The sequence below is a fragment of the Hyaena hyaena genome, unplaced genomic scaffold, assembly GCF_003009895.1.
Source record: "Hyaena hyaena isolate Hyena2069 unplaced genomic scaffold, ASM300989v1 scaffold_56, whole genome shotgun sequence".
Taxonomy (NCBI): Eukaryota; Metazoa; Chordata; class Mammalia; order Carnivora; family Hyaenidae; genus Hyaena; species Hyaena hyaena.
The window spans coordinates 1,219,502-1,234,527 of NW_024080688.1; the positions used below are offsets into that span (position 1 = coordinate 1,219,502).

Below are 15,026 nucleotides of genomic sequence, written 5' to 3' on the forward strand. Positions count from 1 at the left end.
CGCCGGGTACAGCGCGTGCGCCTTGGCATCCCGCCAGCAGGCTGTTCTCGGTGAGTGCACGTCTTGGGTGGGGGTGTGGAAGAAGACTGGGTTCTTGGGAAATGCCCCGGACTCGCACACACAGGGTAAGAAGCACAGGCTCTGAGAAGTTTTTGGTCCCGAGGTTTACCTTCCTTTCTTAGTTGTGCTTGTTAAGGCAGATGGAGGGTTCAGAAAAGTTGTGAATTGGAGGAAAAATTAATTTACCGAGAATGAAAGTCGATCCGCAGTTCCATTCCCATTTTGACAAAGGAGTGCGAAAGAAGAGGGATGGGTGGGAGGGAAGGAAGGAAGGGGAAGGAAATAAGAGGAAGTAAGCCTGGGGTGGGGAGCTGGGGGAGGGAACACCTAAGATGCAGTCTTCAAACACAACCAGCAATTTCATAATGTGGTAATTTTTAATATTAAAAGTAAATTGTAAATGTATCTTTATAAACAATATGCATAAAATAGATCTATTATTCTAAAACCTTTTCTTTTTAAAATGCTTTTTCACAGTAAATTTTTTTAGGTGTCAGATTTTCCCTCAAAATAATAGTGCAATTGGAAGAAGGAAAACATGGTCAGTGAATTCGGACTTCTCTGCTAATACAAGTCCTTGTAAATTTCTTGTAGGAGCGGGTGGAGACTCATGTCTGTCTCTGTTTTCTTTATGACTTGCAATAGCTGCACATGTTCTGTTACAATCTGTCTGAGGTCGGTCATTTTCTGCAGCAGCTTGGCAAAGAGCTGGGAGGACTCGGGGTGGTTCAGCTTGAGCTGGAGCTCCAGGGCTTGCAGCAGGTTGTCCTGTATGTCCTCAATGGGCTTCACATTCAGCAAACCTGGGCGGTCTGGGGGGGCAGAAGAACAAGAGGTTCCGTTACAGAAGTCTCTGGCCCCACATCTGAGGCATAAGCAGCCAAACTCCTCACCTGTCTTTCTGATGGCTTGTTTTGCTCTGGTTCTAAAATGAGGTGGGGAGGGAGGTTACGTAGACAGTGGGGCAGGAGGGTGGACTGAAAGCAAGGCTATCAGAGCTCTTTCCGGGGCATCGCTTCCTGGCTGGGGCCAAATCTGTCTCATCAGCTGACATAACATGGTGGCAACGCAATCCTTCCCCCACACCGAGGACTCTTCTGCCAGCATGTTTCTACTCACTCAGAAATCTCATTTTCAACTTCTGCTCCTTCCTGATGAGTCTGTTTTATAACCTCCACTTACTTTCTCACCACAGCTTTAGATATGCTTTTGAAACCAGCTTTGCCTTGAGGCGCCTGGGTGGCTCAGTCGGTTGGGCGACCGACTTTGGCTCAGGTCATGATCTCATGGTCTGTGGGTTCGAGACCTGGATCGGGCTCTGTGCTGACAGCTTGGAGTCTGGAGCCTGCTTCCGATTCCGTGTCTCCCTCTCTCTCATTCTCCTCCCCCCTTGTGTGCTATCAAAAGTAAGTCACATTAAAAAGCGTTTAAAACCAGCTTTGCCTTTTCCCCTTAATATAGCATATATATATATTTCCTTATATAGCATATGTATATTTTAATGTCTGTTTCTGAAGATGAAAGAGAAAGTGTGAAGGGGAGAGAGAGAGAGAGAGAGAGAGAGAGAGAGATTGAGAAAATCCCAAGGGGGCCTCTGTGCTGTCAGCAAAGAAGCAAAGATCCTAAAGTGAGGCTTGAACTCACGAACTGTGAGATCATGACCTGAGCTGAAATCACAAGTTGGATATTCAACCAACTGACCCAGCCAGGTGCCCCAGCATGTACATTTTCAATAAGACAAGACATATTTTTAAAATACTGGTATAGTTTGAAAGGACAGAGCCCCAGATTTTAACAGAGCTATGTTCTGAGTGGTGAGGTAATTTTCACTTTCTTCTTTATATTCTCCTTATTTGAATTTTTAAATGATATAATTTACTTTTAAACTTTTCATGTTTTTCTTCAATTGGATCTTGTTAGATGAATCCTTAAATAGTGTTCTTTACTTCTTTAACTTACTTCTTTTCTTAATAGTATTCTATGCTTCTTTTTCATGATCTTTTCTAATATATCCCTGCTAGTGCTCGGAAAAAACTATTGATTTCAGTATACTGAACTGAATACATTCCAATTTCCTAGACTCTTGTCAATTCAAATAGTTTTTATCCTGGATTTATTTTTCTATTTTGGGTAGACAATGACAGCTGCAAATAATGGTAGTTTCATTTATTTCTTCTTTTCCAGTGTTTACACTTCCCATTTCTTTTCCTTGCCATAGTGTATTGGCTAATACCTCTAACATGGCTGTTAAATAACAGTAGTGGTAGGAGGCATTCTTATTTTATTCCTAACCATAAAGAAAATGATTCTTAATGGCTTACCACAACTATGATATTTAGATTATGGTAGATACATTTTACTCCTGGCTTTCCAAGAGTTACACAGTTTTTAATTTGTTTAAGTCAGGAAGGTTGTTGCATTTCATCAAATGCCTTAAACTTTTTCTCTCTAAAGAGATGACCATATGGTTTTACCTTAATCTAGTATGGTACATACATTACATTAATAGATTTCCCTACATCTTTGTATTCGCTCCTATTTTGAGTTTTAAAATTTGTGAGATTGATCCAGAAATGTGTTTTTTGTGCCATCCTTTGTCTGTTTTGGTCATAAATGTTAACTAGCCTTATAGACTGAGGTGACAAATTTTCCTTCTGTTTCTATGTAGTAATGATCTGTTCCTTGATGGCTTCTTGGAATTCACTGGCAGAACCCTCTGAGCCTGATGGTAAATCTTTGGCTCGCTTTAATTTTTCTTCTACAGTGTTAATCTCCTTAGTGAGAGCTTAGTCAAGATTTAGTAAAGACCTTTTACTCCTTATAAAAGTAAAATTTTTGTAATTCATATAGGAATAGAGCTGTAATGACATTCTCTCAGAACCTGAAATCTCCTATCATTTCTATTTATCATTGAATGCTTTTAATTTTGTATATTCTTTCATTTAAAAATCTGATTTGCTAAAGGCTTATCTTTTTTTCTTCTTTTTGGAGAAACACAGCTTTTGGTTTTATTAACTTTTTAAAAATTCTATTTTATATTCAATTTAACTAATTCATTCTCCTAACTTTCTTTAAGTTTATTTTTTTCTCTTTTCCTAGCTTCTTGAGTTGAATGCTTAATTAATTTAGTTTTAGTATTTCTTGTTCTCTTGTTAGATGCACTTGAGACTCTAAAATTTCCTGAGTGTCACTTTGGTTTTACCCAATAGCCTTTGGTAAATAGTACTCATGTAGCTCTTTCCCAAATAATATGTCTTACTATTTTGATTTCAATTTTAATCTAAGGGTTATACAGGAGCAGGTTTTAAAATTTCCAAGTGGAAAGTTTGGGTGTTTGTCTTATTTTCTACGTTCTACGTTTTATATTCTAATTTCTAAGTTTGTTGCATTGTGGTTAGCATCTAAGGTTTTCTCAAGCAAGCTCACTAGAGGTGCAAGATTCTTGTACATCATTCAGGACACTCACCTGATATCTTATACTGATTCCGAATTTTAGCTCTTGAAGGCTTTTCACCTTGGCTCGTCTCCCCTTCCCTGTAAACTACAGCACCGTGGAGTTTTTACTTACCTTTTACTATACCCTTCATCCTCTAGCCTCACTTTCTGGAACCATCCTTCTGTTCTAGCCATACTAAGCTATTATCATACTAAGTCCCTCAAATATCCTATTTTCTGTCATGACTATGCTGAGGCAGATTCTGTTCCTCCCTCCTGAAACAGTCTTCCTTTCCCTTCACTCATCTTACCTAACTTTCTTTAAGTTTCTTACGGACTTCAACCTATCCCTCAAAATACAGCCTGTGTCTCCTATGTCCTGGGAGCCCTCCTTGACGTTATCCCTCCCCGCCCCCTGTTCTCCTAATCCCCTCTCTCTGGACCCTGTAGCACCTTATGAACACTTCGATCTCTACCATATGAGACTACATTTACTGAACGGTTATTGTTTTCCAAAGAATGTGCTAACGGCTTTATACACAACATATCATTTGATCTTCACAATAACTCCATGAGGTCAGTGTCTTATGGAGGGAAAATGAAGATTTAGAGAAAGGCGCTAAATCTTGCCCAAGATCTGCCACTTCCAAGCAAATGGCAGAGCTGAAATTTGAATCTAAGTCTGTTTAATTTCAAATGCTGGATTATAAGTATATTGTACTTATAAATTGCATAGTAAGTATTGGTTTCCTTCTTTGCCTCCCCTGTGAGGTCATGAGGTATCAGAGGGCAGACACTATGCCTTGACCGCCTCTGAGCCTCTGTGGAAACACAGGAAGCACTCACTTGGCTGAGTTCATGAGTGAGAAGGTTGTTCTGGCTGAGAGTCCTGGATTGAAAAGTACTGTTCTCCTCATTGGTGAACAAGCCCAAACGCAGGATCGCTGCACAATGAAGAAGTCTCCTGTGAACAGTGTTTTCCTGTGTCTAATAAACTCTAGTAACCTCTATCCCCTGAGGTGAGGCACAGGAGAGAATGTTAGCAAGGCCTCATGGTGGGGTTTTCAGGACTGTAAACATTCTCTTACATTAAGTTTCTTTTCATTCCCCCCCGCCCCTTTTTAATTTCAGAAGGAAACTCTGGATCGATTCTTTCTTCTAACATCTCTAACATATCCCACTGACTAGAATAAGTATACTTTCTCTCTCTCAGCACTTATGTTTGGAACCATCAGCAAAAATCTCAGGTTTTGAGGCCGACACAAGTGATGTCGTCCTGGCCTGGAGAATCACGCCCCGGGAGGGCCTGCGCCTGTTCTCAGCGTTGCCATGCAGTAATGAAAACCCTGCTGCCTCAGCCTCTGACAGGCCCTGGACCGGTGCCTTTGGTTTCACGACTGCTGATTCTCTCCCTGATGAATGTTCCAGGTTTCAATGGCCAGTGGCGATGCAAATGCATTTGCATCTCAAGTGGCAGCCTTCTGTGTGAAGGGAGGTGTTGAACGTGGCTATCTCCACGGGCTGGGACCCCACACCCTTGTGTGGAACTTCGCTCACTGGGACACTGGCTCCTTAGAACCCTTTCTCCTCCTTCCTTCCTCGTGGGCAGCATCAGTCAAAACTTCTGTGGAACAGATTACATTAACCCAGTAGGTTTCATTTATCATGACGGCTCAAACAACCAAACCCTAACATGCAGCTGATCAGGCTTGCTGGAAACACTTGGCTTCAGTGCAGTGTAATGGAACTGGCTCCTCGAGCAGTGGAGAAGGATCTGGTTTGGATTTTCAAATCCCTCTTTGGCAAGTTATTTTTTTTTTATTATGTGACAGATGAAGTTTGGCTGAAGGGCTAAAATTCTGTGGCCACTGATTTATATTTTCTCCAGTGACAAGTTAGATCATTTACAGATCTGTCCCACTGTCCCCTCAACGGAGCCTCAGTCAAGGCAAAACGCAGTGCAGTCGAGTGGGAAAAGTACTACACTCTGACCAGCTCTGTGACCCAGAGCAAGTCGATCAAGCTCAGGGGGCCCCAATTTTCTCCTCTGTAAATACATAATTCACGTAATTAAACTGGGGGAAATACACTCAAAATTTAATTCGAAAAGTATATTAACAGGCTTACACTTTAAATTTAAAACACATGGCCTCTTTACAAAAACAAACAAACAAACCAAAAAGCATCCTTTGGTCTTAAAGCAATCCCTAGAATCAAAGGCAGAAGGGATTTCTCAGGATTGCTCCCCACCTTCTACTCTGTAATGAGCTACAAGGCCTTCCCTCTCCCCTTCCTTCCACAGACACTCAAACCCTTGCTGAGCTGAGCGAGGCCCACAGGCGGGCCGGGCAATCTGTCTCAGCATCCAGAGCCACCGTGGGTCCCCACCCTTCCCTCTCCACTCCTCAGTGGCTCAGTGCCTGCTCAGATCCTGTTTTTAGAAGGCCCGTCTGAGATTTCTCTCTACACCTTGCTGAGGGTCCGAGTTGAGGTCCCTGGATCAGGGTCAAGGGACCCCATTTACTGGCCTAGGACTCTCAACAAGGCCCTGATGGGAAAGTGAGTGTTGACTCTCATACTCCAGGACACAACCCTCGAGGAAGCTGGAGTCAATTACTGGCTGGGAGTAAGGCTCCCAGGCTGCAAAGAATTGGGAAAGCAAGCTTTCCGGCCCCCACTCACACAGTGCTGGAACTGATTAGAGAGAGCTGCTGATCATGAGCAAACCTATAAAACCCCCATCTATCCAGATCTGGCTCTGTTAAGTGGAGAGATACCTGAAAAAGATTTCAGTTCTCTTGACGCTCCTGGGATCTGCCCACCTGGGCCAGGCATTTCCTGAGCACAAATTTTTCTCAGAAGGTGCCTTAGGGAACCAGAGGGCCCCAGTGGAGACTCCTGGAGGGAGGCAGAAAAACCAAAGTGGTTGGTCTGGTCTCTACTGTAGGACTTGCTGTTAAGGCTTTTCCAATCTTTGTGTTCTGGCTTTCTGATACAGACTAATCTGAAAAGGACTGTATCCAGGGGATTTAGAAAAAAAGAAGTCTGATAGCTGGGCAGCTGTAAATTGATCCATGGACAATGAAAGGCCTTAGTTCAGGTGCCCGGTGAAAACCAAAGGGGAGGTAGGACTTCCTTTTACATTTCCTCTCCAATATCTTTATTCCATTCTTCCTCAGTTCACAGATGGGTTGAAAAGAGCAATGGATCTGGAAACTGAAGATCTGAGTCCTGTCTCGCTTCCACTTAGTTTCTGTATGATTCTGGACAAGTCCTCTAATCTTTCTGGGTTTTGGTTTAATTTTTTAGGACAGTGGTATTTCTTTCAAAAGGTTATGGTGAGAATGAGCTAGGTACCAGGGCTTTGTAAGATATTGTTATTCTCTCGGTTTGTTTAAATAAAGGCAGTTTCCACAGGGATGAGGTCAGGAGTGTAGGTAGGGTTGGGCTGGCATATACACAGTTGGGAAATGGAAGATGTCTAAACTGCTCCTGGTAAGAGCACAGTTTCAGGGGTACAAGGAGATAATTCCTGATGCAGACCCATGTTTGAGGGGTTTGGGCAGGTTCTCATTCTTGTAGTTGAATGCATATAAGCAAGACAGTCTAAGAGCAATAATAAAACAAGGAAGCCACTGGTGCTCCAATTTCCTTCTTCCTTGAAGTGATGGTATTAGGGATTCTGCAGTAATTTTCTGATCTATTGGAATCATGGTGGGCATTAGGCAAAACTGTGAATTCAGCCAACTTTATCTTTGGCAACCCATGATACGGCACACAGCAATTCTCTCCCACATTCCTACCCCTGGGGGGGGGAAATAATGTAAGAAAGTTTCACATGTATTCTTCTTTTCATATTTAAATTTCAATTGGAGCTTGATGGAGTGTAGTGATTCTCAACTTTGGCTACACGTTGAAATCATGTGGGGAGGTTACGACCCTGCCAACGCACACTGGGTCCCACCTCTAGAGATTCTGATTAATTTGCCTGGAGTATGACCTCCAGTTTTTAAAAGCTCTCTGGTGATTCTAATGCACAGCCAAGAGGAAGCACTACTGCCTTGATGAGAAGCAGTTGAAATCCTACCCTTAAAACTTGCTGGGTAACGCTGGGCAAGTTCCTTAACCTTTCTGTGCCTCGGTTTCCTCATTAAAAAAATGGAGACATAAGAATAGCCCAACTCATAGAAGGAAAGCGCTTAGTGCACTGCCTGACACACAGTAAGGCAGCTACTTCCATTTATAATAGTATAATGTGTCACTTTCCTCTTTTTCCTTCCTACCTTTCTTCTTTCATTTCTCTGATTTTCTTGGGTTCTCTCTTTCCTATTCTTTTCCCCTTCAATTGCTCCCTTCTTCTCAGCCATCTCTCCACTATCCCCCCTCCCTCCCTGCCCTTTTCCAGACGCTATTTCCTTTCCACTCCTGGAGCTGCATCTTGCTGGACATTCGGTATTAGGAATATTAGCAGGGCAAGCCTATTCATCAGAAAGCTGCACCATGGATGATTTTAACAGCAAGGCAGTTGACAGCAGCCACCTGGGCAAGGGGACAACATAACTAAAAGATCTTGTAAACATGTTATCAAACAGATAAAGATCTTCTTTAACGGGCACATTCTGCCATGAGTGCACATGTAGCCACCAGAGTCCTTCACCCTGCAGTGAGTTAACATTCTAACGCTTCCCTGATTAATGCTTTCTCTATGTCCAAATGACAACCACTCCTCACAACAATAACACATATGATGTGGGCAAGATGGTGAAGGGGGACAACCACCATGATGAAACCAAGCCAGGCAATATTTTCCTTTATCTGGCCATCATAGCCATTCCACACCAACTTCCTTCATCTCAAACACCCAATTACTCAAAAGCCACCTCTCCAACTATGGCAGTGAACACAAAGCTATCTAGTAACAGGTGGGTAGCACTTTCCTCTTTGTTATCTTCAAAGCTCTTTGTATTGCTCAATGGTACCTCCATGGAGTGAAATGAGCTTGGGCTTGGTTTTATTTCCAGGTCTTTCAGAATGTAAATTTTACTGGAGATTTCCATCCTACCCTTGGGAAGTCCCTGCTTTCCAGTCTTCCTTCACCCTGGAGTAGGGTTCCCTTGTTCTAGTCATTCAAGGTTGCTCAAATGAAGCTCAGCCACATGGTTTGCTCCCCTTCTCTGTGTCAGAGCCAGGGGAGCAGTGTGTTCCTCCTTTGAGCTGAGGGATATAGATACACTTCTGCTCCTTCTATGTCCAACACTAGATCACGACTGGAAATGGGGGGTGGGTGGGAGGTAGAGGAAGAAGGCTGGAGAGGAAAGATGCAGGACAGTGGTTTCTTCTTTCTCATCAAGCCGGACACACTCTTGCTACAAATCCAGCCACTCTTTCTTGCTTCCTCAACCTCTAGAAATGCCAATAACCAAAAGTTCTCTGCAACATTCCCTCCATGTCTTCCTTTCCAATTGTTTTGAGAAGAACCTGTGATCTTAAAACAAAGGTGTGATCTCTAGCTAACTCCAAATATGACCTCTCCACACCTAATGTCCCCAAGTTTTATCACAACTTGGGAGTGTGCAAACTCACCATTCTCCTGCTATTCTCTATCTCTTTGAGGGACAAGGGAGCTTAGAGTTCTCCCCTTAGCTTGTCAGGCCCCTCCCCTTCCTCCAGTATCTCTTTCCCTTGGGGTTTTGTTCTCAATCCACAACTAATCCCCTTAAAGTGATAGCTGATAAAGGGATTAGCTAGTATCTCCCTAGGGGCATTTATATTGTGATAAGGGATTTTACGAATGACTATTGCTGGAACTGCAGGCAACATGACCAGTAGGATTGCTGTGGAGCTACTTCAAATTCTACCATACAGGGGAAAGGGAAAATTAGCATTTACTGTGTGCTTACCATGTCCCAGGCATTGTGCCAGAGGCTTCACGTAATGTTATTTCATTTGCTTAGGGTACTGATAAGGAAATTAGGGCCCAGGGAGGTAAATAATCGAGTGAAATCATACATCTAGTAAGTGGTGGAGACGGGGGTGGGGTTTGAACTCAGGGCTGTCCACGTGATTCCAAGGCTTTCCAATGCCCCATCCTGCGTCTTCTGGTTTTCTTATTTGTGAAGCTGGCAAGACCCTTGAAAGGTGCTTCCCCTGGGAGTGCAGGATTCCTTCACAACCTATGTTGGCCTCTCTGTGATAAGTGACTTGAACTAGTCCTCAAGTTTCATTCTTCTTCACTTGCAGATGATCAGTCTGAATGTCTTGGCGAACTGTGCCAGTCTGGAAGGCTGCCTGGGGTCACCCAGAGTTTAAACACACATTGTGAGAACCCAAAATGATAAAGTGCTCCAAAAAGCAGCCCACTGACTGACTGACTGAACCTTTTCCAAGACTGCTGGTGTGGTGACAGGAATGACTCAGCAGTTTGGCTTTCAATCCCATGTCTGTCACTGAGGTCAACACAATCATGTGCTCGCTCACTAAGATGAGTCCAGCTTACCAGGCCCAGCGAGCGGAAGAGATGGTATTTCTGAGCAATCACAGAGAAAGATGCTTCTATACTCTACAATCAACAGGAGCCTGTGCATGTGAGTATGTGAGTGTGTACGCGCGCGTGCATGTGCCTGTGCATGTTTTTTTTTTTTTTTAAGTTTCTCAGATAATTCTAGAAGGGTTCATCTTCTCCCTGTCCCCCATCTCCTGCCAGCTCTTTGGTTTTTAGAATTTGCATGCCAGTTGAGAACTCCTAGATTTACCTCATCTCTAAACCAAGTCCACAAGGTTATGAAGAGTAGACTAATGGGACATTTCTAGATAACTCTAATTGAGTCACTACTCAGAGCCATCCTAGTCACCTGACAAGGGTTTTCCTGCTGGTCATGGAAGCATTGTGGGAAGACAGAAGAGACGAGCACTATATACTATGTAGACACAGTGTAGGTGCCCATTAACTAGTTTTCAGTTAAAAATGAATGCTATTACTCTCTGACATCATCACGGCCCAGATGGGGGATATGAACCATATAATAATAACACTCTTCAAATGTCCCGCTCAGGGCTTAGTCACATGAGAAATCATATGTCCTTGTTTATTCTCAATGTCATGAGAAAGAAGTTAGAAAAACAACTTTTACCATTTAGGCACCAGCCCGAGTCTTGTACAAAGAACTGTATGGATAAGAAAGCTGGATATTTAATTGGCATAGGAGAGTAAGTTTTAAACTATTTTGGGTTGTGTCTTCTCCCAGTTAACTAAGGCTGATGCCAGCAGACAAAGAAGATGTGGGGGCCATCAGGCCCTGCAGAATCAGAGGTGTCGAGGTTTCCTCAAGAAAAGTGGGGGCCCACTCAGGCACCTGTGCTCTGTCTTCTGTTTAGAGAAGTGCTATATTGTTTGTGCTACCTCAGAGAAATAGTTCTGCAGAAAATGGAAAGATTACATACGAGATGGAAATAGCCTCAAGATTCTGAAGGGCAGTTAGGGATGGGGAAGAGAAATGGAAACTTCAAACTCGGGAGTCCTCAAACCCTGTGCCTGGGAACTGGCATCACGTGCTTGTGGCTATAGCTGAATGAATGTTGGTTTGATTGTTTCTGAATGACAAGAAGAAATTAAGTTACTGGATGATATTTTAACAATTTAAAATTTCTCTCATGAATTTTTTTCTGCAACACTTATCTCTATTAAAACCTGGTTGGTAAGATGGTATCTGATTAAGAATACATTCACTTCATTACTTGAAGCTTATTGCCAGTTTCTGTGGCGGGTGCCATATCCAGTGCCATGGTTTCCAAGGGCCGTGCTACCTGAACAGGTTTAAGAACCTGGTACCAGTCTTCAGTGTTATACTGGGCCCTGTTCCTTCCCACAGCGATTTTCAAACTTAGGGTATAATTTTGTGAGGTTAAGATGGTGTTTCAAGAAGGGCTTTGGATATTAGTAAGTAATATCTGGACTAAAACCTGAAAATTCTTGATTGAAATTTTGGAGGCAAAATGAAATAGTTTTTGATAACTGCCCCAAACTCCCAGATCAAGGTAAGTAACTAGGATGCTTCCAAATCCCAATACACAGAAACGTATCAGTTTTAAGGTCAGAGAGACCTGGGTCTGAACCTTGGCCTTGCCATTTAGTGGCTCTGTGCCCTTGGGCAAGTTGCTTGATCTCTCTAAACTTGTTTTCTCAATTTGTAAAATAGGGATAATAACAAACTTTGCAGAGCTGCAGAAAAGGTTAAACAAGGATTGTGCATGTGTGTAAAGTGCTCAGTATATACTGGCACACAGTGAAGTATTTGATAAATGGTAGCTGCTGCTATTATTATTATTATTATTACTATTTGACTATTACGGATTCAACATGCATCTATTAAGTATATATTCTGAACTAGATGCTGTCCTTTGATTCTAATTCCAACAAATTAAAAAATAATACACACACACACACACACACAAGTGTCATGACCAAGGGTAAGAAACAGAAGCCTCAGGTTACTGACCTGACAAAAGTGGGACTTACTCAAACGTCTCAGAATATCTACCCTTCCTTGATCTGCAAATGTACAGCCATGAGAACAATTCTCCTTTCTCGCACCCTATTCTCCCTGTCCCCTGCCCTCTCAACAGCGGAAACACACAGGATCACTCCAAGAACAGCTGCCCAAAGGTGCTTCACCGAGAAGGAACATGGCTGGGCTGCTGGAAGAGGAAGAGCTGCTGAAGAGGTGGTGTGTGTAGCTAAGCTGGACTCAAGAGGGTAAATGAGGAGGCTGATGATTTGCCATCTGCGGCCACTGTATCAATATTTACAGCTTCTCTGTCATTAGGATGACAGTGGCAAACTGCCTCAAAAAATACATTGTAAAACCCACTGAATTTCCTCCCCCCTGTCCTGGAAGTTTGGGAAGAACTGTAATGGATTCCAAACCGTTCTGAATTAACAAAAAAAGCTTTTTCCTGTTGCAACGTTCCAGTTGGAACCTTCCTATGCTTTTCTTCACTGAACAGCAAATGCTCAAGGGGGCAAAGTGTCCATGGAGTGTCCTGGAGCTTGTCAGCTTTCCTGAGCTTTATACTTGGCTTTGGTTGCTGGGTAGTTTGGGAGCTTGCTGGCGTGGCTGGCATGAAGCTGTGGCGCCGGTTGCAAACATGCCCTTGCTGGAGGCAGTTTTATTACTCTTGACACCACCCATCCCAGAGGGAGCAAGGGAAGCTAGTACTTATCACGACTACTGAGGAAGCACCACTTCTGAACTGTGGGCCCATACCTTACGGAGCACTGTGGAGAGAGCACAGGCTGTGGCCACCAACGCAGGTGTGAGGAGGGTGGCCGTGACCCACTGGCCAGGTGGAAGGGGACAGGGTGTGTGGCGGAGGGGGCACCCTGAGGTGACACCTGGGTTCCAGCCCTAGTTCCACTGCTCACTGGTTGTTAGGTTTCAGACAAATTACTCAACCGAACCTCACTTTTCCTTCTATGAAATGAGAATGAAAATACAGAACTGTCAGGATCTAACAAGAGAATGTATCAGAAGTGCTGTTAAAAGCATACAAAGTTCTGTCCTTTGATTCTGGAGTGTTGTTCTTTTTAGTTCCATTTTTTTCTGCCTTGAGCTTCAGACGAGAAAGAGAGATAGAGGAGAAAAACTTGAGAAGAACTAGGTCATCTTTCTCAGCTAGCTTGGTTTGAGAGTTGAGTAAACAGCAAAGATGCTAAGCACCAGGCCAATCTAAGTACCAAATCTAACGGTATCAGCAGTTTCTAGGGTTGAAGTTGAATGACAGTGATCTTACTATAGCAACTCCAGTTTCCTCAGCAAATACTTTGTTGGGTCAAATCAGATACTTTCACCCCCCCCCCAATCCCCTTTGTTCTTCTGGGGACCCTTTGCCCTTAATCTCCCTAATTCCCCACCACTCCACTCTTACACGACGCCCATCTTCCCACTCTGCCTTCAGTCTAGGGTCATGGTGCCTTCACCAGAATGAAGCTCTTCTGTGATTTTAAGGCTAGCTCCGAATGAGGTCAGTGGGACCCCTGCCAAAGCTCTTCTTTCTGAAGCCATCTACAGACTTCAATGTCAACTACACAGGAGAAGATGATCACTCTTGTTAAGAGTAGGAAGGATCAGAAATTTGTTTACTGGATCAAAGCCTCTTGCTTATATGAATGTTCTCCTTTTCTGGAAAACCCAGGATAGGTAAAAACTTAAAATTAACTGAGAAATTACCTGTCATACTCTAATAAACTACAATCTGAGATACTGGTCTCACCAGACTACAGATGACTGGGAGTCTGATCTTGCTAGAGTCCAGTCTCTGGACTGGAAAGGCTTTGAGCAGTACTTTCTTTGGCCTATACCCAATTGGCTTCTCTGAGTAAAGAAGAGAATCAAATTCTTGTGTGTTGAGCAAACATGGGGTCCAGTTTATTCATTCTTATCTATTGCCTGTAGGTAGACTTCATCTACAAAAGCAAACTTTGATCAGGGAAGATTTGCCTTCTGTGATATGGGAACTAGTCAATGGTTAATTCAATTTTTAAAAGGAAGTCTAAAATTATTCACAGGGTTTTCTTCTCATTATAACCACAGATATAAGATTTTAATCTATGGCTGGCAGCTACCTTCAGATTTCTTTTATTGTTGTAAGGATCCAGTAAGACCTGGATATGGGCTTCTGTTGAAGTAGTCTGTGTAAGACCAAAAGAAATTCATTTTTACAGCATCTATATTTAAATTGTATCATTTAAAAAAATAAATTGTACCATTTAAAATTCTTATAACTAAAAGCCAAAGCCTGCAATATCTATTAAACCAAATCAAGCTATTTACAGTTATTTTTTTTACCAATTAATGAAAAATTTAAAGCCTAACAAATCACTGTTGTTTTTATAAAAATAATCTAGCTTTTAAATAATACGTGAATTATGAGCAGTAATGGCATTTTTTTCAAGGCAAAAACACCCTATTGTTTCAAATGCCTGTAAAACAATACTGCTCAAGTTTATTTTATTTTATTTTTTTTAATGTTTTTTATTTATTTCTAGGAGAGAGACAGAGAGAGAGAGAGCGTGAGCAGGGGAGGGTCAGAGAGAGAGGGGGAGTCACAGACTGAAACAGGCTCCAGGCTCTGAGCTGGCAGTCAGCACAGAGCTCGACGTGGGGCTCGAACCCACGAACCGTGAGATCATGACCTAAGCGAAAGTCAGACGCTTAACCGACTGGGCCACCCAGGCGCCCCAATACTGCTCAAGTTTAAAAGTCCAGAATTATCATGACTGCTTCTTGTCTAAACCTTCCCTGGCTAGAAACAAATCATCTTGGATGGATTATTTCAATGGCTTATTTCAAATGCCTCTGTTAGAGTATCTATAGTGGAAATACAAACTGGTAAAATGCTCTGGAGAACGATCTGACAATGACGTGACAAAAGACTTAAAAATATTTATAGCCATCTACCCAGCAATTCTACTTCTGGTAATTTAGAATGAGAAAATAATTTTGGGGGGGGGGCACCTAGCTGGCTCAGTCAGT

The 15,026-nt window shown here is 42.7% G+C and overlaps 1 protein-coding gene across 5 annotated transcripts in view; it reads right to left on the reverse strand.

The window, feature by feature from the left end:
• Window positions 1-414: 414 nt before the first annotated feature.
• PPARG (peroxisome proliferator activated receptor gamma) overlaps window positions 415-15,026 on the reverse strand; it is a 134,785-nt gene continuing 120,173 nt past the window's right edge. For 4 of the 5 annotated variants that reach the window (XM_039231311.1, XM_039231310.1, XM_039231312.1 and 1 more), the window contains one exon: window positions 419-872. In XM_039231311.1, the coding sequence (XP_039087242.1) occupies window positions 625-872 (248 nt within the window). In that variant the 3' untranslated portion in view covers window positions 419-624. Of the gene's footprint in view, window positions 873-15,026 lie in introns of all 5 variants that reach the window. The other variant, XM_039231308.1, reaches the window with a different exon arrangement.